Here is a 26,246-nt window from a genome sequence, read left to right on the forward strand (position 1 = left end):
AGTGCTGACTACCACAAGTAGTCCCGTTGAGGTGGTGGCACAATACATCTTTTCTGTTGCAGGTTCTTGGGTGCTGGGACCCTATGCAGTGGTCTTGCCAGGGAATCAAGAGGTAGAAGAAAGACTGCAAAAAGTTTTCTAAATTAAAGAAAATAATTTCAGACTTTTAGCTATACATTTCTTTCCTTTTATTTTTAGGTGTTTACTTTACCCTTGACAAGAATAAAAAGAAACTTTATTTTAATAGTCATATTCAGGAGCGCAGCCTTTGATCTGGAGGCAGATATCATCTGACATCAAAAGTACCCTTGATCTCAGCAGTACTGAAGTCGTGAAGCACCAGGAAGCCCGCAGTAGCTGTATTAAATACACACAAATGTATTGTGGGAAGATTAGAGCAAGTGTGTTAGTTATATTAGTGCAGTGTAAGTGCTCAAAGGAACTAGTCTGGGACTTATAACTGTAAAATAAATGGAATATGAAGAAGTAAATATTACCATAAATCTGACCTTTTATCTCCTTACCATGACTCACTTGTACTCAAGCCTGAAATTATTACTAAGGTTTTACATTAAGGAGATGAAAATGGGAAAGTTCAGAAAGCAGAAAATCTTTCGTACAGTATTGTTAGTCAGGATTATATGTAAGGATAAAGAATTTTGCAGAGTTGGCCAATTACATGCCCAATTAAACACACAATTGTGATGTTGCAAACAAATTTTTGCAGAGAAACAGATCTGGACACTGCTTTCAGGGTTTGTCACCTATTTTCTAGGAAGTATATGGCTAGTAATGCTACTAGGCGTCCCTGGGAACATCAGCTCAGCCTCCCTCAGCCCTTCATTGTTCCTATGTTAAGTTCTTCCGTCTGTTTCGTTATGGTTGAGTTGACAGCCTTTTGTTTCTGACACACGATTGTTTTCTGTTTAAGCTGAATCAGCGAAGCTGCCTGCTGCTGAATATTTTTTTTTTTTTAAGGAATGCTGCAGCCCAGTCAAGGGCTGTTACCAACTGGTGACTGCAAGAAGCCAAGGATGTAAAAGCAGATTTCAGGCTTCCTAAATTCATGTCCTGTGCTTAGGGTAGGAGCAGGAGAGTGGGTGTTTCCTTTGTTTGGCAGAGGAAATGTTAAAAAGTGTTTTGCCACAAATGCGAATACCTTTAAACATGTGACAATTTTTAAATTTCTGGCTAAGCTTATAACTTCAATAAACTTATAACTTCAAAAATCTTAGAAGGCTTAACAGCCTTACAGTTTGACAGCAATATCCAAGTATTTTTAAATTACACAAGTTGCATTGTTTTCATCTGCTACCTGATTTAGTATTTCAAATGGCTGCATGGTATGCTGTGTTGGAGTTGACGTAATTTATTGAGTTTTCACAGTGGAAAGTTGGTTAGCATAATACAGAATGCTGCCTGTCCTAACCTTCAGTTCATGTTTTGTATTTGTTTTAACCATCTGAAGTGCTATAAAGTCAAGCCAGCTCAGTATTTGAATTAGGAAATGCTACCATATGCATTACCAGGTCCATAGCAGGTGTTGCTTTGAATTCGGCTTCTCAAGGATGGGAGTACGCAAACGTTTTTTATTCTTTTGTGTTGAGACAAATCAATGGAGGGATTAAAAGTACCTCAAAAGAGGTACTGAACTTCACAATAGACTTCAGAAGTGTTTGACTGTTAAGGTCTGTAGACTCCTTGATCTCCAGTGCTGCTTAGGTCTTGTTTTCTCTTCTGCACAACACTCGTGTCATTTTTTACCTCTAAGTAACTAAAACTTGTTTGCCTCAGAGTCCTACAGTATGCGTGTGGGGAAATGCACCTGCAAGTTGCTGCCTTGGCATCAGGTTACGTTTCTTCCCTGGAGTTCCGTATTCTCTGTCTTAAAGGAATGCTAGAGGTTTCTAGCTGCCTTAAGTTTTAGCAGTTTTCCATCTTTTTCAAATGGTTTAAAAAAAATCTTTAAAATGAGATGAAGCTAATAGTTAATCAACTGGCAAAGTCAAGCCACTGAAATTATCTTGTTTTGTAACTATTGGGCTAGCCAAAATGTGACAGAAATGGATGCTGAAGAGAAGATCCCCTTTGCCCAATACAGTTACGGGAAAGTACAGGTTGTTGTATTGCTGCTTATGAGATAATAGTACAGACAGAAAACTAATAACCCATCTAACTCTTCTGACTTGCTCTTACTGTTTTCATAGGTGATGTTTTGCCTACTGCTGTGGACAACTTAAATTCATATTGCTAGGAATTGTCTTGAGTTATGTGAGGTCGCTTGAATCTGACACAGATTGGTTTGGCTGCCAGAAGTGGTACTGCTGCCCTGCCTCCCACATGGTTTGTGCAGCCAGGGATCTGATGTGGATGCGTATCTGACAGAAATGAGTTGACTGGTATGCTGCGTGGCCACCCAAGTGCCACTGAAACGCAAGAGCAGGAGGTGTGGAGTGTGAGAGGAGGACAGTCTGGTTTAATTCCAGTGTGCAACGAGGTTAGCTTTTGTGACTAGTTGACCAGCCTGTGAGTATGGGCAGCCTTCTTGTTAAACGTTCTTTAGTACAGGACATGTTTGCATCCTTGGGTCTGTAAGACATGGGAAGGAGGCTGAGCAAATGTCTTTTTTTTTCTTCCAATCAGGAACTTGGTTAGAACAGCAAGGATGCTCATGGATGACACAGAATCATCTAGGTTGGAAGAGACCTCCGAGATCACCTAGTCCAGCCTCTGACCTAACACTAACAAGTCCTCCACTAAACCATATCACTAAGGGCTACATCTAAACATCTTTTAAAGACCTCCAGGGATGGTGACTCAACCACTTCCCCGGGCAGCCCATTCCAATGCCTAACAACCCTTTCAGTAAAGAAGTTCTTCCTAATATCCAACCTAAACCTCCCCTGGCGCAGCTTTAGCCCATTCCCCCTCGTCCTGTCACCTGGCACGTGGGAGAATAGACCAACCCCCACCTCGCTACAGCCTCCTTTAAGGTACCTATAGAGAGCGATGAGGTCTCCCTTGAGCCTCCTCTTCTCCAGGCTGAACAACCCCAGCTCCCTCAGCCGCTCCTCGTAAGACTTGTTCTCCAGACCCCTCACCAGCTTCGTTGCCCTTCTCTGGACTCTCTCGAGCACCTCCATGTCCTTCTTGTAGCAAGGGGCCCAAAACTGAACACAGTACTCGAGGTGCAGCCTCACCAGAGCCAAGTACAGGGGGACGTGTCTCTGGAGCTTCCAGATACGTTGTAGTCCAGACTAGCTGTGACTCATGCCTTTGAGCTGTTTTCTGTGTGCCAGCAGATTCAAAAACATGGGTCCTGGTTGTCAGCATGGTCCCTTCTAAGGTGACAAACTTTAGAAACCATTTAAATAGCCTCTAGATCCTGTTTTGTTGTCAAGATGAATTCTTTTTAATTTAGGTTTTCTTGGCTTCATTGGTATGCATAAGTTTAAGGGGAAAGGTCTCCACTACAAAATGAGTTAAATAAAGCTAACAACTCTGTAGGAAGATCTTGTCTTAGTCCCACTTCTGCTAACTGTTGAGGGCACGTAATTTGTTTTTGGTAGGTCTGTCAACTGTCTTGATAAGATCCCAAGCTGCTAGTTAGTATGCTGAGTAGGGGCTCAAACTGTTTCAGGCTGTTCCTGCTTGGAAGGGCTGTGGAATCGTGTTTGAGAGAGAACTGGGGAAGCAGAAAGGACTTGTCTGTAGGCAGGACCTATGGCTATTGGCATCCAGCAAAAAGAGGGCATGAAAGCCCCAGTTGTCCATAATGGATAAAGTCATTCATCTTGGAGTCTGAAGAAATGAAAGATCTTTGGAAGGTGCTAATGGTCGCAGATTGGGGTAGAGCACTTAGGGACATTGCAAATAGATCTTGGAAAGGCTGTCGCTGCCTGAATATTATAAAACAGCACTCATAGGAAAAAAATGCTCTATTCCACTGTGAAGAACAATATTGTGGCTATTAGATGATAGCTTTTTTTGCCAAGTGGCTGATTGTTAAAGCAAGAAAACCTTCTGCCAAGGAAAAGGATTGGATTCCTTCCATAGCTAGAATTGGGTTGCCCTAATTTATTTAGATGTTCAGAAAACACTTTAATTATTACCTCATGCTTGCTTCAGAAGAAGTACTTTTAACATGCCCACTGTTCTGAGACGTTGATAAAAATACTTGGGAAAAGGACTGTTTCATCATTTAGGCATCTTAAATGAGCTTTTCATCTCCTGTCATATTGCTGGTAGCTGTGCAAAAAGGCTTCCCAGAAATGAGGCTGCGCTGATGCTCTGCTTTTGTAAATCGGTAGTGCTCGGATCCTCAGAACTGCATTTCTTGTGGATACATAGTCTTCCGTCTTTGCAGGGACAGCATTCCTATTGTTTCAAAAATAAATGCTGGATGAGGAAATGCTATGAAAGGCATTCACTGTGGGTTGTCTTGTGCTTACAGCTTGAGTTTTGTCGTGGCTGATTTCGGTGGATGGGCCTATGAACTGCCTTTGAAACGGAATGCTCCTTATGTGTACTCTTGAGGGGATGTAATCATCTGCTGAAATCAGCTTGCATGCAAACAGAATAATTAGAATGTGCAAAAAGTTGTGATAGGATTTAGTAGGGTGAGACTTGGTGCAACACAACAGGTGGCCTTAAAGAACTGTTTCAAACTGTGTGTTTCTTATTTAGGGAAGCTAACTCCTCTTTTAAGCATACTGTAACTAGTCATTCCAGTGATTGGTTACCTTTTGTTGGCATTGTCAAGTCTGTTGCTAGCTTAAGGTTTTCTTTCTTTCTGTTTTTTTTTTTTTTTGAGACCCAAAGGGGAAGATAAAATGGTTGGGGAGGGCAGGTTTGGGAGATAGAGACTATTCAATGCTATGTCAGCCATTAAAAATGTAAGTAGAATTGTAAGTAGAAACGGACTGTGAAGTGGAAAGCTTCCAGACTTCATTTACTCATACTCCTGACATATGCTGAAGTATTTTGAGCTTTTTTTTTTAAAGTAGCTTTTTCCTAAACTCCAGTTTTTGGGTTCCTGAATGGAATTTTTGAAGAATACAAAATGAGGTTTATCTGCTGGGCTTCTGGGGAATTCCCACATCTCAGGAGGGCAGTTTTTCTAACGCTTACCAAAAGCCAAGTGGAGTATTTCAGAGAGTGGTTCTGATCCTCTGCTGTCATTTGTAACGATGATCAGGTAGATGCTTCTTGTTTCTGTAAACAAGCTGAGCTGCATGTTCACTGCTCACTTAGGCCGATTCTTGCTCTGCAGATTAGAGGTCAACATCTGTAGTAAGTCATCTGTCCTTATTTTTAGTAGTAATGACGTGTAATGTAATGGTCAGAGGTAGTTTGAGAAGTACTGTATTACTTCAGTAATGGTCGAGGATTAAACAGGTGCAGTGGAACATGACTCATACGTTTGCCTTTGACAAAAACAAATGGAGAGCCTAAAAATGGGGAGCCTAACATGGGATGAATAGCATAATGCGACCTTTAATATGTCTTCCAGAAATGTATATGCATTTGTTAAGCGTTTTGGCAGTGGCTGCATTGATATATGGTCTTTTCTGAAGCAAGTCAGGTAGAAATGTAGAAATACAAATCATCCCAAGTGCTTGTTGAAGAAAGCTTATTTCAATTATAAGCGTGGCTAATTTATATTAATACTGGGGGACGCAGGCATTATTCTCCTAAATTACCTTGGAAAATAAATAAAAACTGCTTCCAGAACTACATATACATCCAGATACATTCCTGGAATTTGCTGTAAATGTTCTCGCTGAGCACTGACTGTATATATCATTCACTGTATTTTTTTGTACTTAACTTCAGAAAAAATAAATGTTGGAATATTATTCTCATAATTAACATGCTGTTTTTATACTATTAAGTAGAAATGCACATATGCGATAGGACAGGCAAATTTGTGACCTCCTTTGTGTTTTGTCTAACCTGTTGCTTCCTAGTACCTTTTCTCCTCTACTGCTTAAGTTTCCCATTTCAGTGATTTTGCTTCTAAACAGTACTTCAGCAAATAGAGTTCTACTTGTCTGAAATAGCACATTTACTTGTTGCTCCATAATGACTGCTTCATTTCTGTTGCAATTAATAGTGTGAATGAGTCAACGCTTACTATATGCTGGCCTATGTAGAAAAGTAAGATTTTCTTTTTGTTCTGTTACTTGCTGGTGTTTTGGGATTTTTTTGCACATATGCAACCGGTTTGAAGTATGTAGCACCATGAGTCTTTCTGGTCTTTGTCTTGACAAATGTTAAGATTACGAAACTAAACATTTTCTTCACCTAAGAGTTCAGTAAGGAGATTCAGTTCTCTAAACAACAGTCAACGTTTTTAATTCTTTCATGTTGCTGAAATAGAGGATAAATGATAATGTGTAAGAAGTAAAAGAACTGCACTGTAAGCATGCTGCTCTCAGCCATCCAGGAACCTCTCACAGGCCTGAGTACAGCTATAATTTTGTGGCTGTAATGGATAGTGGATTGAGACTGGAATGTATAATTCTAGCACGGGATTTTTTTCTTCAAGTTGCTATCTTTGTAGTGCAAATAGAAATCATATTCTGTGAATATCTAAGCCAGATGTGCAAGTGAAATCAGCACAGTGCTGCTGGGCACTGCAGTTATTCGCATTGTGGTGCAGTCTGTCTTAGTGCAGTAATCCTGACTAACAGTGTTTTTCAGCCCTCCTGCAGTGTGTCTCCCCTGACTTCTTCCACATCTGCTCCATCTCCTTTCAGGATGGGAAGATTTCCCGTCCTGTATTTGGAAGACACGTACTCTGTGAAGGAGTAACTCCTAATGCAGCAGTGGGTGCAGAGAAGGTGTAGCAGACTCGACACAAGTCAGAGCCCCTGCCTCTTGCATACTTCACTCTGGGGCTCCCTATCTGAAGAGGCGCTCTCTGCCCTGGCACCCCTCTGTGCCGTGTTTGGTGTGGAGGCCAGGATGGTGGCCTAGAGCAACTGCTCACTGCTTTCTGCCTTTGCTGCTAGTCAGAAAATTATGCTTTGCTGCCCTCATGCTGCGCTGAATAGCGGAGTATCAACAACATGTCACAGCTCTTGTTTCTGATCTGCTGCATGGTCTGTCTCGGGAGAGTCAATATGGAAAGTGATACTGGCAAAAATCTCGCTGGTGGTACAGTTCATGTATGCCTCTGAATCTGCTGTAATGACTCAAATTCAGGCTTGTGACTTTAAAGTGAGTTAAACACACAGGTAATGTGTGTTAATCAAAGGGCTTTCTAATATAGCTGAACTAGCTTTCTTCCAGTCATTCATCTTAGTGTACCAGCAGGAAGAGTTTCGTGTGGCTTTAGAGGGTGAATGACTGTAGCTGGAATCCCTAAACCACAATTAAAAATACATTAGACTTTCAGTCAGAATTTAACCCCGTTTGCAAATCTTGGTCTGTATGGCACTTCTGATTTTACTCTCACTGTAGCTCTGATGGGAATCGTATAATCCTTTATATTACGTATTTTTGACACTTGTATTATTTCTTCAGGATCGAAGTGTCTCTGTAACAACTTTATTGATTTTTTTTTTTTTGCTTTTGTTTCCTAGGCTGTGAAGATATTATTGCTGAGAGCATTTCACTAGACACCTTAATTGCCATTCTGAAGTGGAGTTCTCAGCCGTACGGTTCCAAGTGGGTGCATCGTCAGGCGCTGCATTTCCTCTGTGAGGAGTTTACCCAGGTCATGACTTCAGATGTCTTCTATGAACTAAGCAAGGACCACCTGCTTACAGCGATTCAGTCTGACTATTTACAGGTAATCTGCAGCTCAGAATACAGCTAGTCCTGCTTGGAGCAGGATATGTGATACCATTACTAGAAGCATTTGTGAGTAGCCCATCTTAAATTGTAGTCAGGAGGTGGCTTTGTATGCATGCTAAGCACTTCTTTTTAATATGTAAAAAATGAAATTGAAGTAGTTATTAAGAAAACTGTTTTGTTCTTGGCTTATAACACAACACAAGCTGGTGGTATATGCTGTTACTTAGAAGCCTAATAATAGCTTAGAAACAGCTGCAAATTATTTTAAATGAAGCATTTCTGAACTTAACATTTGCTTTGCATGTTAAAGCGTTTTGTAAAAAATGATGTGGTGGTAATACTTAACGCTGTAACAATGTATATCTTGGTTGGGGGCAGTGAGAGCTAATAAATTAATCGCTCAGAAGGCTTAATTTATTTTATTCTGGGGAGACAAAAATAACTTTTCTGACAAGTAGTGCAGATTTTTTTTGTTGACTTCAGTGGTTTTAGGGAGAGGACACCATACTGAATAATAGAAAACTTGTGCTTTTGATTTTTTTTATGCTGTATCTGTTCAAGAAAGATATCTTTAATGATGACCAGCCATATAGCGTAGATAGGATTTTTAAAATTATATATGTCCCAGTATTGCTTTTTAAACTACAGTGTTAGAGATTATTTAAACCTAGTTGTTACAAAAGTAAAAACTTACTTTTCAGTCTGATTTTTTTCTCTAAAAATGTTTGGTTAGTGTATATGTAGGTATAAACCAAACAAATGTGCTTTGTTCATAGTATAACAAATATGTCTCTTCACTGAGATTACTGTGTATTACATTTGGTTGTTACTATAACTTATGAGTCTGTGCAAATAATGTATTGTTAAATTTACAAAAGATTCAAACAACAGTCAGTGTTGGAACTGTCCTTTCAATTAACTCTAATAATTCAGATTTAAGTCATGTAAGTTTGCATGCTGGCCTCAAGTTTTCTTTCTGTGGAAATAATTTTTGTTTTAATTCCTGGGGATTTAATAAGGGACAAATCTAGGAATCATGGTGGCAATACACCAGTAGTACTACTGTAAAATATTTTGAGCAAGTGTTAGAGCAGATCGTAAAGTAAAAATACTTATTTTGGTACAGTTGTTGTTTCTTCTTAGCTGTGAAAGAGGTGTCTGTGATTTAAACTAATCATATACAAATTGTTGACTTTCTCTTTCTACCAGGCAAGTGAACAAGATATTCTTAAATATCTAATTAAATGGGGTGAACACCAGTTAATGAAGAGAATAGCAGACCGAGGTGAGGATCCTTTTAAACACATACTACCAAATCAAATAAACCAAAATGTATGGAAGTCCCTTTCTTGTTGGTAATCTGTAATTTAAGAAAACTTAATCTACTCTGTCTTGTGTGGTCAAAACTAAGCAGAAGCACTAGAATGTTTTGAAGAGGAAAAAGCAGAAATACTTTTTCTCCAGAAAAAATGAAAACAATAATTCTGAGGGAGCTGGGATTGTTTAGTGTTGAGGAGGAAATGCTTAGGGGGGATTTTAGCAATGTCTATAAATACCTAATGGCAGCAAGTAAAGAAAACATAGCCACGTTCTTCTCTTGGCACCCAGCGACAGGATGAGAGGCAATGAGGCATTAATTGAAATGCAGTTTAAATATAATAACACTTTTTTTTACTGTGAGAATGGTTAGGCAATGTAACAGGCTGCCCAGGGAAGTTATCAGGTCACCATCCATGGAGATGGTCAAAACCTGATTGGATGTGGTTAGGGGCAATCTGCTCTACCCTGCTTGGGGAGCTGTGAGGAGTGGGATGGCTGTGGCTTGCCATGTTTTTGAAGTCCATTGTTATTGCTTATGATGTAACTGTTTTTCATGGATATGTTGGATGAGATAAAACAAAAACTCAGTTAAAAGATGGGTTTTTTAGTGATCTGAATAAATACTAGCTTTCTGTCTTCAGAACTAGATTTCACGTTTGATTTCTGCATGTTGGAACATAATGGAGCTGGTTAAACTGGATCTGGACTGGTAGAGAAAGCTGCTCGTTCGGAGTAATTGCACAGCTTTGTGATCAGTAGTGTTCATTAAGTAAATAGCTCATTCTGTTTCCTGGGATCGTTGGATAATGTGGTGTACAAAAGCAGAAATAAGAGCTACACCAAGTTCTGTCAAACTGGGACCAAATTTAGTCCAGTAATTTTGTCTTAATGTAAGATGCTTCCTCACTGACACTCCTCTTTTGCAATCTGGATGCATGGTGGCATCAGTCAAATACTGGAAAACGTTGAAAAATGGTAATATGCTCTGGCCAGAACTTGGGCAGCCTGTCCTGAATGGAGGATGATTGACAGGTGTCCTCAAGGAGTGAAGTTAGTCATGTTCAGGTTGGGCACAATACTTAAAATACAGGTGAAGGTAGTTACCTGTGAGAGAGAGAATGACCTTGGAACGTCATATGGTGTCACCTTGTGTTCTTCAGGTATGTACCCACTGCTGGCATATATAGTGTGTGAAAGTGAAAGCAATTTGTTTGTAATACAGCTGTTACTAGGGTTACCCTGTGAGGCTAGAATAACTTGTCCCAGTGATCTATTCAGGCCTTAATTGGTAGAAAATAACTACGTTTCTGAAAACTGCTGGAGAAGAAAAGAGGAGCTGCAGGAGGGAGTCACCGGGGGAACGTCCAGCAGCTAGGCACAAATGTTTTCATCAAGTCTACCTGAGTTTTAGGGTCATTTAACCCAGACACTACTTTAGTGCTTTCTTCCTGTCTTAAGCTTTGAAAGTGACAGCTGTACAAATCACCCATGCTCATAGAAACGAAATCTGACTCTACTGATGTTTCATATCAGATTTTAGAGCATACACTAGTTTTGTGGAACAATGCTGATAAGCGCTGTCTAGTTTCAGTTAGACTCTTCTTTCCTCTTCTGTAATTTCCTGTAAGCCATGTAGCTTCTGCTTTCTTATTTAAACTTCGGTGTAAAATTACTATTTCTTGTTGTTCTTTCTCACAGAGCCTAACTTACTGAGTGGTACTGCTCACAGTGTAAACAAGAGAGGTGTAAAGAGAAGAGATCTTGACATCGAGGAGCTGAGAGAGATCCTGTCTCCACTTCTACCTTTTGTCCGCATTGAGCACATCTTACCCATGAGTAGTGAAGTACTGAGTGATGCAGTAAGTCAGTTGTCTCATACAAGTACTCTCCGGGTTCTTTGCATTTCAGATTCTACACGTGTTTAGGTTGTGAGACTTTCTGTGGGTTTTTTGAGGAGGAGGGATGAGGGGGGTGTTGTTTTTTAAGGATTACCTCCTAAAATGTTATCACTGAAAGTGATATATATATATATAAATTTCAGGTTAAAGTTTTTTGAACTTTAAATCTATCAGGAAACTTACAAAAAAAAACAAAAAAACTGGTGTACAGATTGAGTGTATGAAGTGCATTTCTTGCAAGTTTTTCCCCATACACTTTTTATTTAGTAAAACGTGAAACTTTTTCTTCATTCTTAAAGATGAAGAGAGGCCTGATTAGTACTCCTCCTTCAGACATGCTACCAACGTCAGAAGGTGGAAAGTCAAATGCCTGGCTGCGACAAAAAAATGCTGGGATATATGTGCGGCCAAGACTGTTCTCACCATATGTGGAGGAGGCTAAGGTAATAATAATTAATAGTATCTGGCTGGTGTCATCAGGGGGTTCTGTAAACAGGGAAAAATGTCGGTGTGTTTTGTCTCTCTTTGCATGTACTGGCCTAAAATACTAACATTTTCAATTTAACAAGACTTAAAGTTTGATCATCAGGCTCAAGTCTCTAGAACTGGTCAGAAAAATTTCAACAAAATTTTTTTTTGTCGAAATTGAAATGTTTGCGAGACAGATCTTGATGAAATTCCACCGGAAACAAAGCAGCGTTCTGAGGGAAACCTCCCTGGTTTCCAGCCAGTTTGCCGGCCCAGCTCCTCGGCAGCCCACCTGGCAGGCGGATGGCAAGGTGAGAGCCTGAGAGTCCCAGTCTGCAGCTAGTCAGCAACCTCGGTGCCAGGTCTTTCAGGCTCCCCAGCTCCCTCTAGAGCTGGGTGGAGAATTTCTGTTCCACTGGGCAGAGGACTTTGATATTTCACTTTTTTTATTTGAATTAGAGCAGAAGCAAAATTCTTTCGATCCTATGCAAAGTGGAATAAATATTCGGTGTCCAACTTGACTGAAGTTCCTCGTCCCATTCACGCAGTAGTTTTCTTATTAAATATCTTGTATGAAGACTGTAAAATTGAAGGCCTCTTAGCACCTCTTATGATGATGATGTTTGGTGACAGGGCTCTTGTGCAGGACAGAAACGTGCCATATTGTATTTGACAGAACGGGACCCTTATAAATGGTTAGCCATTGTCACCCCCCAAGGCGGCTCTGACTTATGTCAGGAGCTTGAATCCCAGCAGTGCAGGTGATGGCAGGACAGGAAGATTAGGTGGAGCTCTGTGCATCCACACCACCTGCAAACAATGAACACTGCTGTCTTGAAGTCAGAGCTTTTGGCCTCTGCTTAAGGAAGAAAACGCTTTCTAAGTGTGAATTGTTGTTGACATAACTCATTGAGGGGAGGGGAGAAAGAAAGCTATTTTTCGCTTTGGGCACAGATAGGAGTGCCAGGTGGCACTGAAGCAGCAAAGGAAGACTAGCCAGTTAAAAATGTATCTTTGTACCTTGGGTTATTAAAACTAACAATGTGTTAAAGAACATGTAATAAAAACACTGACTCTTAGTTTTCAGGTATACAGTATGGGAATGCTTTAGCATCTTAAAAATAAGTGCATTCTATACTTTTTTTTACATCAGGAGTCCTACTTGTTTTATTTTGCTGTTAGTTTATTTAAAAAAAAAAAAAAGCATCATTAGCTGTTTTACCTTAGAGGAATGATTCTCGTTTTCTGTCTGGTGACTGTACTCCTATTCAGTTTGATTATAGGAAAATGCAAAAATTGCACATAAGTGACTTGTAAGTTATTACCCTCTGTTAGCCTCTCATTATTTGGGGGGGGGAAAAAAAAGCTGAATGAGAACCTTAACCAAAAGCGTGCATAGTGTAAATCTTTCTATTAAGACATCTGAGGGAAGCACACTTCATTTTGAAGACAGTGTCTTCTACTCACTGTCACAGAATTGACAAGTATAGGTAAAAATCCTCTGAGGGAGAGTCCAGAGGGTCTTGCCTTGAGAAGGATACTTCCAGCCTGACAGGTACAAAACATACAAAGCATTCTTCCCAACCTTTATTCCCCTGACTGCTGTTAGCTCGGAAAGCCAACTCTAGTAGTGACTGGAAAATGGAATAGAAAATGCTGTGGAAAAGCCAAATACAGTGTGGGACCCAGTTTAGACCATTGTTAGGCTTGTGGCCTTGGGGCTGTGTTCGCGGCAGCTCCTGGTGGGTATGAGTGCGCAGTGCCTTCATGAGGGCTCCAATGGCTGTCGTTGCAGTCGGTCCTGGACGAAATGATGGTGGAACAAACCGATCTCGTTCGCTTGCGGATGGTCCGAATGTCCAACGTGCCAGACACCCTCTACATGGTAAACAATGCGGTGCCGCAGTGCTGTCATATGATCACCCACCAGCAAGTTACTGCTAACCAGTCCAGTCCTCCTTCAGTCATAGCCAACGAAATCCCAGGTGAGGCTGCTGGGTCATTTGTAATGCTGCTTGCTCTCAAGGGGGTGAGTGGTTGGGGGCTCTGGGACGGGGGGAGTGGATGTGAATAACTGAATATTATGATCAGTTGCCTCAGAGAGGGATGCTTCATAGATTGTTCTTCTTTGTACCGTGCAGTAGTTCTTTTTGATTTGATCTACTCTGAAGAGATTAATTATATACAGATGGCATGATAAATAGGTAAAAAGTAAGCTAGTGGAAGGGCTTTTACTTTAACCTGCTTTGGCTGAGTGATTTGGAAAGCCTAGGCATCCATTTTTAGATCAGAGCATCACATCTGAGTAGATGTGGATCAGTTTAGGAGTTTGTAGAAAAGCAGAGAAGATGACATGCCATCAGAAAAATGGTCTGCTTCTTCCCCCTGCCGTGCACTTCCCCACTCCAGTTCATAAGCTCTTTGTATGTCTGTGGTGTCTCCCTGCAGTCAGCTATGGGGAAGGAAGTAGATAAACTATTCTTACAGCTGGCTAGAGGCAGGACAAAATAGGAGGCTTAAATTGCAGCAAGAGTATTTAAGTTGAAGTATTAGGAAGCGGTTTGGTTAAGCACTGCAGTAAGTTTTCTAGAAAGATTCCTGGAATGGTTTTGTTCTACTTGATTGGTTTTTGTGATTGAGGAGGAGACTTGATAAAGCCTTAAGGAAATGTCTAAAGACTTCCATACCTTGATTTAAAAACAAAAACAACAACGAAGTATTTGTTCAGAGACCTGTTACTGTGGCCTCTCAGCTGTGAATTAAATTATTCAGAAGGTTTTCCCCCTCTACAGAAAAGCATAAACATACTGAACCCTCACCTCCAATTGAATCTGAAGTATTTCATCGTTACGTGTGACTTTGATAACATTATACTAGATCTTAGTTTCTGGAGAAGCTGATAAAGGAAACAGGTTCTCAGAGGTCTCTGATATTTTGCAAAAGTTCTCATAGTCAGGAAAAAAATCTCTCTGGGGGCTGTGAGGCATCTTGACCAATTTGAAACTCTGCTGCACAATGTAGTATGTAGGAATTGTTGCCAGTCCTTTGATTTGGACATGGATGCGGGCTGTGAGCCTGGCCAGTAGTTGGAGCACAGGTATTGTCTGGTAACTGCCTGCTTTGCTTCATTCTGTAATTATGCAAAAGAACTGATTATTTTGCCAGTTGCTTGAGGCAGGAAGGGTAGATGGGAGCCAATTAATTTGAGGAGATTCAGTCATGTACAAAACCCTTAACTTGTACAGAAATCCATCCCTGAAGCACAGATGGTTCACAGGAGCTGTTGAAGGGAGAGTCAGGCAACACCACCTCCTTGCCCCCTTGAGCTGGGCTCTTGGAACAGGAGGTTCTCTGCAGCTTAGGTATTCTCCATCTGTCACTTGCATCTTCCTTGTACTCACTGCCCATAGACTTGATTTGTGTGAAGGCTGTTGGCACCTTGTCCTGGTGCTCCTGTTGCAACGCTACTCTGAAATGAGTTAAACCTCTACTGAAGTCTGTGCTCTACTTTGGGGCTAGGTTCTGCAGGTAATCGGGTTTCTTTTTGTGCTTTCCAGTTCCAGTTTGAATTGGAAATCCTACAACTGAATTGCGCGCACGCATGTGTGTGTGTATATATATAAAATCTATTCTGTATGTTTCATGTGAATAATAGCGTGTAAAAACAAAAAAAAGGGGGTTGAGAAGATGGCAGTTTTCATGATAAATTCAGATAACTTTTATAACCAATAATTTGGAGAACTGAGTTAAACTTCTCAAATCTTTTTTTTTTTTTTCAGTGTTAGGAAAATGCTGGGTATAGCAAAACGTTTGATTGCTAAACTAGGGTTTCTAAGAACAATTGAAGTGTGTGGAACATAAGGTAGAAGACTTATTTCCAAGCCTTGAAGACAGGGTAGAATTGATCTGTATTTTTTCTTCATACAGGAACTCAATTTGGAAATATATATATATATCTTGCATTACTTAGATATATTTCTTGTACCAATGTAAACTTTATGAAATTGGGAACAGTTGTAGTTGCACGGTGTTGTTTTCTCCTTCCGTGTGATGCAAATGTCTTTTCACACTGTTCTTGCTGTCTGATCCACTTAATTTTTATGAGCTTTCATTATGGACATCTGGTCATGGTAATATATAACCCCTGTAAAGCTGGTAATGGATCAGATGCCAGGACTTACGTATTCAGATATTTGGATTTGTCTTCTCTTGATATGCATATTTTCCTGAGGACAGAAAGACCGCAGAGAAATATCATTCATCATCAAACAGCAGCAAAAAGTGGCATGAGAAAGTTTTGCAATAGCATAAATACCCCCAAATTATATATGATTTCCTTTTGGAAAGGCTTTGTTTAATGATTTCAACATGGCTGCATAAAACAACATAATTTAGCAGGTTTAGTTTGGCTTAGTTTGTATAATTTTTTTTAGAATTTACATACTGGTATTATGGTCTTGTGATTACAGAATTCCACTATAAGTATGAAGTGGATGCCAAGAAAAATCAATGAATTCTTGGCCTGTAGTATTCATGAGGGAACAGTCAGTTGTTATTTAAGATATCCTACCCCCACCCCAAATCATAAAATTCCTGCATTATAAGGGGTTTGAAAAGAAGGCTGTATTTGTGGTTTACTCTAGCAGAAGCTGGAAAAATGGTGTATATCTTTACCATTAGTATGATGTGTGCATCATCCCATGTGCCTTACCCCATAATGATATTCCAAGGAACACGTGCAAGTCAAACTTTTTGGCAGAATGTTTCTTTAAAAAAAAAAAAGCTTAGTCAGCCTGATGTTAGATTTTCCTTCAGAATTAAATGTACCCATTGCAGTTGGACTTGGTGTCTCACAGTTTGAAAAGTAATCTGTTGTCCTTAATTCCATTCTCTGCCGTCCCTCCAGTTCCCAACCTCCTTGTCGTAAAAGAGATGATCAAGCGGCTGCAGGAGCTTCGTCACACTGAGCAGGTGCAAAGAGCGTATGCTCTCAATTGTGGAGAAGGTGCCACAGTCAGCTACGAGATTCAGATCCGTGTGCTGCGGGAGTTTGGTCTTTCTGATGCTGCTGCTGAACTTCTGCAGGTAGGAAAAGTCGCTGTAGTAGGATCACAAATGCTTTGATTCGGGTTCTGTTCTGATTATGAGCTGACTTGGATGTGTAATCAGCAGTAAAAGAGCTGCTTCATGCACGCGCTGAACAAACACTGATGCTTTGAAATGCCTTCAAACTTTAGAACTGTCCAGGTGCAAATTGCAGTGAGACTGCTGCATTTGATTGATGTGATTTTATAAATGTATAGGTGTAACGTATAAATATTTTTCTCAAAAGTTGTTGCCATTAATGGTGTTCTGACTGCCACAGATATTTGGGAACAAGGTTGAATCTTGGATTTAAAGTAGATCGAGATTAAAGGGTTGTGTTTTAAGTAGGATAAAACAGTTTTTAAAGTATGCTGTCTGATTTTTCAAGGAAGCACCAGAAGTAGTAGATTTGTTTTTAGCTGAAGGCCCTTAAAAGCTATTTTTCTAGGAGACAGAATGTCAGTCTTTCCCCTGTTGAAACTAGGTTTTGAAATGTTACAAAATCTGAGTTACGTAATCATAGTTACTCTGATTTAGCCAAATATTTGGCAAATAGTTTTTGTACAATATCTCTAGCATACAGATGAGGGCATTCAGGTACGAATGACTCGTTCCTGCTAACTTCCTGAGATTCCAAATGTGTTACCTCTCTTGATTTTTTTTCTTAACACTTGAATCATTAAGATGTGAAGAAATAACTCTGTAAAAAGAATGCTGTGATTTAACTGACTGTGTAAATGGTGTGTAACTGGAGTGCACAACACAGAATCACAGAATGATTTGGGTGGGAAGGAACCTTAAAGATCCCCTAGGTTCCAGCCCCCTGCCATGGGCAGGGACACCTCCCACCAGACCAGGCTGCCCAAAGCCCCACCCAGCCTGGCCTTGAGCACCTCCAGGGATGGGGCATCCACAGCTTCTCTGGGCAACCAGTGGCAGTGCCTCACCACCCTCTGAGTGAAGAATTTCCTCCTTATATCTAATGTAAATCTACCCTCTTTTAGTTTAAAGCCATTCCCCCTTGTCTTATCCCTACACCCCCTGACAAGTCCCTCCCCAGCTTTCCTGTAGGCCCCTTTAGGTATTGGAAGGACGCTGTAAGGTCTCCCTGGAGCCTTCTCTTCTCCAGGCTGAACAATCCCACCTCCCTCAGCTTGTCCTCACAGGAGAGGTGCTCCAGCCCTCTGATCATCTTTGTGGCCCTCCTCTGGAGTAATTCTCTAATGCACCCATGTCCTTCTTGTGCTGGGGGCCCCAGAGCAGAGCTGAACGTAGTACTCCAGGTGAGAGTGAACGTGAGTGAACATGAACAGCTCATATTCCTTGTTAAGGAGGTAGTTCATAAAACAACCAAAACATAACTAGGAAACTAGATTACTTATTCTTGAATCACATAGGCCTTTTTCTCCCGTGACTCAGTAGATCTGCATAGGATGTATCAGTTCTGGGAAACTGGAATAACCTCTTCTGTTTTTATGTTGCTGTGCAGCAAATTGCATTTGTTGGGCAGCTTTTTCACATAGTGAACCTCATGCTTCTTGTGTTTAAAAAATAAAATTACTCCATGGTAGCTGTAATGGCTTTGAGCTTTGGCTAGGTTTTCAGTGGCACAACTAGCTTGTTACAGAGCTAGGAGATTTAAAGTTCCAACATGTGTCAGTTTAGGAGATTTTTCTGGATGACTTCCTACTTTTTGTTACTTTTTTTTCCCTTTGCAGAATCCTCACAAATTCTTTCCTGATGAGCGATTTGGGGACGAAAGCCCGCTCCTGACAATGAGACAGTCTGGACGATGCCGCGTTAACAGCACTCCCACTGCAGAAACCATGTTTACAGAACTGGACTCTTTTGTGGCCTTTCATCCTCCATTGCCCCCTCCTCCGCCTCCATACCACCCACCAGCAACTCCTATTCACAACCAGTTCAAAGTGGGCTGGAAGCAAAGGGTGCCAAGTCAACATCCCTCGCGTTCTTTTTCTTACCCTTGTAATCACTCACTGTTCCACTCCCGAACAGCTCCCAAAGCTGCGCCACCCGTCTACTTGCCCAGCGTGAAAGCAGCACCTCCAGATTGCACTAACACTACAGGTCTGGGGAGGCAAACGGTGGCTGCAGCAGCAGCAGTGATGGCAGCTGAGAAGCAAGTAGTAAGTATTACGAGTTCTCCTCCCCATCTCTGGCAGGTCGTAGTAGCCTGAGAGGAGCTGGAGAGAAATCTTGTGATGAGGTAACAGCTTAGTTAAAACAGCATGCTGGTCAGGAGATTCTTCTGTCAAAACCTGTCATCAGCCTTCTGCATCTGAAAGGCAGGGTTTCATCCCTGGGAGACGAATGCTCCAGGGGCAGGAGTGGTTTTGGAGGGGCAAATAGGTCTTGCAAAGCTTCTGAAATAGCATGGTTTGCTCCACATTAAAACAAAGCATAAGTGAACTTCAGTAGTGGACTGCATGCTATAACAGTAGAAATATTGATGATATCTTGGCTATTTGCAGGTAAGTAGCCCTGAACTAATCAGTTGTGTGTGAAGGGAACCTGTGGAGAATGGAAAGGCTTCCCATCGGTGAAAAAGATTTTAAAATGGGTAGGCAAGCGGAAGTTGGTAATTGCAGATATGATAGTTTGTTGCAGCATTTAAAGAAAAACATAGTTACTGAACTACAATATGATGCAATGAAAACAGTGAACTGTAACAGATGATGAACCAAATGATAGCTTTGAAGTACAGCAAAAGCTAAATAAAGAACGTGGTAATCATTTATTCAGTGAGAAAACTGTTTCAATATACTGTTCTGTCATACTGAAAACCTGCTGTCTAGGTGCAGGTTTGATCTGGAGTTCTGAATGGAAACATGATTTATTTTTTTCTTTAGCAATTGCCCTAAATATATTGCACTACTGCATTTCAGGTTAAAATATTTAACTTGAACAAACAATGGAAAAAAAATAAGTCTGAGTTAAAGGATTTGTCAGTGCAGACTTCAGAAAGGAAATGTTATGGAGATGTTTCTGTGATAGTTGATATAAATTTGAGCTTGTTCATCTATAGCTTAGGCAGGAGGGCACAGCTCACTGCTTCACAGTAGGAATATGTTGCCTAAAATATATTAAAAATAGAAGGAGAAGTAAATGTAGTATAGATGATATTTATGTTCCTTAATTTTTCTGCGGTGTGTGAGTTACTAGTAGTTAATGATTACTAGAATTGCTTTCATTAGAAACGTTAAATACAAGTGGAAGTTAACTTTTCTATCTGGAAGACTAAATCTGCTTGTCTCATTAAAGGTGTAGGGAAAAATGGCAAGCTACAAAATACATTCACTTTGTGGATCTTGTCAGCCTTGTAAATGGTGCTCCCCAACCCTGAGGCTAGTGCAGATACGCATACATATGATTAACTTGTTTTAAAATGCAAGCTGAGGGCTTATATCTACAGCGAGGAAACAAATGTTTCATTGTCTTCCCTGCACTGAAATTCTCTGCTGTAACAAACCATTTATGTTAGGTTCTGCACTGAGCACTTAGTAAATATAACACAATATACGCGTTTTAAGAAGGGACTCCTGTTGTGGCACAGCCACTTCATGAAGAGAAGAAGAGGTCTTAAGCTAGCAGGAGGGTGGAGGCTGGAAAACACGTGTTCTTTAAACAGTGTAGAAAACTTGCTGGCTAAGGTTAGTCTAGGTGAAGGTAGGTTAAGAAAATGTCATTGTGAATTGCAGGAACTGTGCTAAATACGGTTTGTTTGGCTTTTGCTTTTTTCCCCATGGACCTATTTCTTTTCTTTTCCAGTGTACTCAGCCCTTGCTAAACGAACTGATGCCAGATATTGCAATGGGTGTGTCAGCAATGTCTTTAAAAGACAGAAGGTTACCCGAGCTCACTGTCGACACAGAACTAAGCCAGACGGTTACAGAGGTAGGGCCCGGTCCACCCCAGCACATTTCATGTATTCAGAGCAGACACATGCCTACTTCTCGAAAGAAACATGCAATAGAACAAAAACTAGATGCTCGAGAAAATCAGCAGGAATATCCTGACTTCTATGATTTCTCTAATGCTGCATGCAGACCTTCCACTCCAGCACCAAACAGGCACAGCCCTTCGCCTTCGCAAGGCATATATTTTGGCCCAGATTTGTACAGCCACAATAAGGCATCACCAAGTGGCTTAAAGTCAGCTTATCTACCTTCCCAGATATCTCCTAAAAAGCAGGAGGATTCTAGGAGGGAATACCTGCTCTCCCAAGATGGTCATCAACACAGACAAAAGAATGAGCCAATACACCTCGATGTCTTAGAACAACCTCCCCAGCGGCTGGACTTGGCATTGGCTACCCAGGAGAATGCTGGTAATGGCCCAGTTCACATCAGGGGAAGAACAAAAATGGAAACTGATTTAACCTACGGGCTAACCTCCAACAGACCTTCGCTCTCTGCGTACACCTCCGAAGTGCAAGAAGAGAGACCCAGCAGGAGACTGGCAGATGATGAGCCATTGGAACATGGCACGCAGAGAAACGCAGATTTGGAAAGGGAAGATACAGCAAGCAGAGGAAGGAGGTCTCCAAACAAACCAGACTTCCTGTATAAAAAATCTGCTCTATGAAAGCAACCTCCACTATTTCTCTGTGCCTAAGAGTTGTATCCCATTCTTTGCAACTTCTGGCCTGACTTCTGTCAGACAAATTCATTCATGCCAGCAGATAAATTCAGCTTCATACACTTCTTTTGTACATACATACATTGCTTTCTTAGAGACGGCATGCTATCGGTTTTTTAATGCTGCTTCTGGTTTTATTTTGTGGGAAACTTTTTTTGATCAGATTTAATTAAGCCTTTAAAAAAAAAAAAGCTGGTACCTTTTTTCTACAACCTGGTAGCATTTTGCACCTGTACATCTATTTTAGTGTATTAGTTTTGTACTAATCTGTTAAACTTTATTGTCACATTTAAAGGACTGTATTTTCATACTTTTTGCATTTTGCCCTTCACCTATCAATTCCCTATGTGCATTGGGTTGCACATAATGAAATGTATTTTCTTACGAGATAGTAACAATGTGTTTATTTTTTAATTATAGGAATTCCAAAGAACAGCACATCAAAATACTACATTTTTAGTTTAATTCTTTTGTTTAGATCTGAAATCTTCCTGATTTTTATGACTACGGCAAGAATCCAGGCTGTTTTGTTTGAGAAGTTCTGGCAGCTGGTCTTACCCTTGTATAGCAAGTCCACTCCAAGAATTACACGTGGGTATTTAAGTGTCTAGGGGATATTTAGGAGTCCAAATTCCAGTGAAATTCACCAGGATCTGACTTTCTGATTCTGTTTGCTTTGTGGTTCGCCCGTGACCACAGAGAATTTCATGATCACCCAAAAGCACTTATTAATTAGCCAGACTCGAGTTGTTCATTTGACCATGCAGAGGTAAATCTAGAAATACTGTAAAAAGGATAGTAATAACTTGTTCTTCCAGCTACCCCTGCGTGGGGGTAAGTGAAGACTAGAGCTGAGGATTCATGCTAAATCCTGGTATGTCAGGAAGACAAGGCATAGTATCTTAGGCTGTTGCCTGAATGGTAGCTTTCCATCCGGGAGGTTCCCTCTCCGACAGAGGTGCTGAGGTGACTGCTCATTGCCTTGCTTTCTCCTGCCTATGATTTAAAAAGGGCTTCACTCCTAGCGATGTCGTTCAGTGTTCCTTATCTGATCTGAAGTGTTTCTGACTTCGTAGTTGCCACTGTTCTGTGAACAAAATCAAAGTGAAGAGTAACTGCTCTAGCACTGTCAAACATATGAAGCTTTAGCACTCTTAAATTACACTTCTCTTCCCTGATCTTGCTTTTTTTTAAAGCACAGGAATGAGATTCATCTATTAACATGATATGCAGAGGGAATGTGAAGATTTTGGGCTGGCTCCCTACTACTGGGTTGAGATGAAACAACGCAGCTGTGTAACGGTTGTAGTTAAGTGCATCCTTCTTAATACCCAGTGTGCAGTTCTTACAGCAGCTTCGTTGCATTTAGGATAGGGATCTGATGCCACTGCAGTGTAGTGATTACTGGTGAACACCTGTTTGTGGTTTTTTAATGCAGTTTCTATAACAAAGGATTTCCCTGTAGTTGAAAACTAATCCTAAGTGTGATCCAAGAACTATATCGAGGTTAGGTTGTTCCCTACAGTTCAGAATGCCTAAATACTGCTTAAAGAGAAATCTTCTGCAAATTTACTTGTAGCTGATGGCAGTTCTTCTTACCCACCTTGTTCCATTAAAGCATGCAAGGCGTGACAACAATACCATTTTACTGAACTATATTGAATACTGCATTTCAGAACTACCAAATAGCTTGTAGATAAATGAAGATGTGGGTTTGTGGACCAATAAGTCATAATGTCTCCTACATGCTTACATACGTATGCCTCCTGCTTCTAGGAAAGCTCTGCAGGCACTCCTCTCGTGGTGCAGCCATAAAAGGCACAGTGTAGGATTGGAGGAGAAACACGGCTAAGCTGCACAGGTCATGTAAGTGTGTTGTGGGTGAGGGAAGATGTGTGTTTTTTTCCTCCATTACCCTCTTTTAAACTGCTTTTTGACCACGGTCAGAACGAGCCCTGGTCTCATCACCGCTGTGTATAACTGGTGTGGGACTGCAGTGTAAAACAGTGTTAAATCCAGGAAGGTATTGGGAGGAGAGGGGAGGGGAGCAGTGTTCCTGTGGGTTAGGGACTGAGGTTCATTGGATTTATTCTGAAGATCCGAGCACAGTGCTGTCTTGCTGTGTAGCTGTAACCAGACACTCTGGTCTCTTGCTCATGAGCACTAGAAGCATTAGTTAGCATCACACACAAAAGGAAGAAAAAAACCTCACTGCATTTGTGTCATATATATATATGTTGGTAGCTTAACTGCTAAGAAGTCGTGGCTGTCCTCAGAAGACTTACTGTTCTGAGTAACTTATTTTTACCTGCAATTTATAAATGTACTTTCAAAGGAAACTATTTTTACTTGTAGTTTGGTGCGGCACTGTGTGCCTGGACTGAGATGAGGCTGAAGTCTACAGATTTAAGCTTAAAATTTGTGGGGACGTGGCTGATAAAGACTGAAAAGTTCTGAGGTTACAGCTTGAGGGAAATGATGAAATGGTTTGTCTTTGGAATAAGCTGGTGAGAAATGCCTTTCCGGGGTTGGGGGGGACATGCCTGCATTTTAGGATTCAAAATTGCTTCTGAAGTCTCAGAAGCAGAACAGTATTAAAAAGAATAAAGTATTTAAAAGTAGGTTCAAACTAAAAGGCGAGTCCTTTTGAGGCCACACAGACAATCAGGCCATTCAGACAATCTGTTTTCACTTGTATATTTTGAGTTAGGAAGATGATAGCAGCTAATGGCAGCTGATTTTGAGTGGAAAAGGATTTGTTAAATTACTGGAACTGTATTTTTGTAGTCCAGAGTAGGATTTCCTACCCAGTTGGACATGGAGGGATGGGAATGAGACCATCTTTATTCTTCTTCATGGAAGCATTAATCAGAAGCTAGTGTTCATACGCTTCTCGTGTAGCACACACGTAGCTGTGCTACCTGCTACTTTTTGTTCTCTTTCTACTGAAACTTTGGTGCAGAAACTCCTTGTTTACATGAAGCACTTTCTGATTAGGCTGGAAATTAACATCCTTTCCTCCTACAAATTTGATGGAGACAATGGATCAGTGACTGTATTTTGCTGTAGGATAGAGGTATGGACATCACGTTTTCTTGGGTGAGGAAGAGTTATGCTCCTTCTTCTGCTAAAGAGCTCAGACTTTCATTTAGTGAGCAACGTGCAAAAACTTCTTATTCCCCTTTTCCCTGACCCCTTCCTCGTTTCCTTAATATATTGTTGAATAACTTAATTCCTGAAACAGATTCTTCCTTTGAAGTGTTTTACTGTTCCACGGAGTTACTGTAGTTGTGTGTTAATAACTGCTGTGTTGTTTGGCAGTTTCTTGTCATGCTTTTCGTTTCTGAAAGCGAAGACTGTGGCCACCCTTACTTGTAAGCCTTGGGTTTTGGTCTTGGAACGTCCCAATGGCAATGTTTGTCTTTATGGATTTCCTTGGTTTGGGTTTTTTTGAGAGAATACACATGCTGTTTGAGGCAATGTTAGTTCTTCTAATAATTATGTGCTTATGGTAGAGGTGGTGCTGAGCTCTGCTCAATACAGGGAGCGGTTGAGAGATGAAACTGTAAAACCATATTTGGGGTTTCTGTAATTATCTGTACTTACAGAAGGTAGCTCTGCCTTCTGCAATGTCACGGTTCTGTTTCTTGTCCTTGTGTTGTTACTGGTATAAAGTCAAGTGCCTTCAATGCTAAAGGCTCAGAAAAACTTTCTTAAACTGACTTCATGTCCTATGCAAGTGTTTTTTCTACGACCTGCATAACCAGTACTTTGTAAAACTTGTTTACGCTTCAATTGTACATAGTGTTTTTAAAAAAAATAGTATTTTTATTTAGGTACCTCCAAACTTGAATTCTAGTCTTGTGTGATACATTGTAAAACAATACATTTCTCTTTTGAGTACCATTACAGTTGTACAAAGGTTTTCACTGGTTCTATTTTTCTACTGTTGCTGAGAAGCATGTAACACTGACTTTATCCTACGTATAGTTGGCATTTCAAATAAATGGCTTGTATAGAACACGCGTGTGGCTGCTTCAGTTACCTGCTCCCAGCAGTGCCCGAGCAGCAGAACGGCGTGTGGTGGTGGTGGCGTGAGCTTTTCTATCTGACTGCTGGGCTGGGGGGAAGGAGTGATGAGACACGGCCCATAAGGTGCTCTGTAACAACAAGGGCTCTTAGGAAAAAATGTAAGTTTTGTCATTCCTTCTCAGAGGTTGGACTGGGTGATCTTGGAGGTTTCTTCCAACCTAGATGATTCTGTGATTCTGGGAAAAAAACCTCATTAAAAAGTAAAGCACTTCACTAAAATAATTCAGTGAGTTCTGGCTAGAGCCTAACTGGCTATAACTAGTCTGTAACAGCATTCGTAGATAAAGCAGCAAGCCTTAGCCTTGCTCTAGAAAATGTTTATTTTCTCAGAGCCAAAGACTAGTTAATAATTAAATACACAGCATCCTCTCCTTGACTTGCAGGTATCCTGTGTCAGCTGAATCTTCATTAACTCTGTTTCACAGGAACAACTGTTTCACGACTTCAGAGAGATGACAGAAGTTTAGAAGTGTCATCCAGCAGCAGCAGATTTTGGCTACGCTCTCACTTTGATGTGCAACAGCAAAATGTTTTGGGTGATGTCCTGGCAGAAAGGGGGAGGAAGGTAAGGAGCGGGAGTACTGTATGAGCATAAACGCTAATGGGCATCCCTGCAGAGCCAGGAAGATGGGGTTTAAGGGCAGCTTCCTAAACCAGAAAGCGGTTGGTGGGGGCTTTGTGTTCACTTTGCAACAGCGTCCTCACTGCAATACATGGATACCCAAGAAAGGGCAACGCATGGCTTCAGTCTGGACCTGGTGCGAAGCTGTAGCTGCACCAGTTGTCCTGGAATTTGTATGGTTCACATTTCTAAAATTTACTCCCTCTATGCACCAGTGCTTTAATTTCTTGGGTACAGTGACTGTGGTATAAGTGGGTGTTGCTGGAGGTAGTTGTGCTACACTGTGGTAGCTGTTCTGT

The 26,246-nt window shown here is 40.9% G+C and overlaps 1 protein-coding gene across 4 annotated transcripts in view; it reads left to right on the forward strand.

The window, feature by feature from the left end:
• Positions 1-25,251, forward strand: part of BTBD7 (BTB domain containing 7) — a 57,101-nt gene extending 31,850 nt beyond the window's left edge. For 3 of the 4 annotated variants that reach the window (XM_040557542.1, XM_040557543.1, XM_040557545.1), the window contains exons 4-12: positions 7,590-7,798; positions 9,013-9,088; positions 10,822-10,982; positions 11,321-11,464; positions 11,687-11,800; positions 13,285-13,474; positions 16,396-16,574; positions 18,293-18,721; positions 20,364-25,251. In XM_040557542.1, the coding sequence (XP_040413476.1) occupies positions 7,590-7,798; positions 9,013-9,088; positions 10,822-10,982; positions 11,321-11,464; positions 11,687-11,800; positions 13,285-13,474; positions 16,396-16,574; positions 18,293-18,721; positions 20,364-21,179 (2,318 nt within the window). In that variant the 3' untranslated portion in view covers positions 21,180-25,251. The remainder of the gene's footprint in view (positions 1-7,589; positions 7,799-9,012; positions 9,089-10,821; positions 10,983-11,320; positions 11,465-11,686; positions 11,801-13,284; positions 13,475-16,395; positions 16,575-18,292; positions 18,722-20,363) is intronic. The other variant, XM_040557544.1, reaches the window with a different exon arrangement.
• The last annotated feature ends 995 nt before the right edge of the window (positions 25,252-26,246 follow it).

The sequence above is a fragment of the Cygnus olor genome, chromosome 5 (genome assembly GCF_009769625.2).
Source record: "Cygnus olor isolate bCygOlo1 chromosome 5, bCygOlo1.pri.v2, whole genome shotgun sequence".
Classification (NCBI taxonomy): Eukaryota; Metazoa; Chordata; class Aves; order Anseriformes; family Anatidae; genus Cygnus; species Cygnus olor.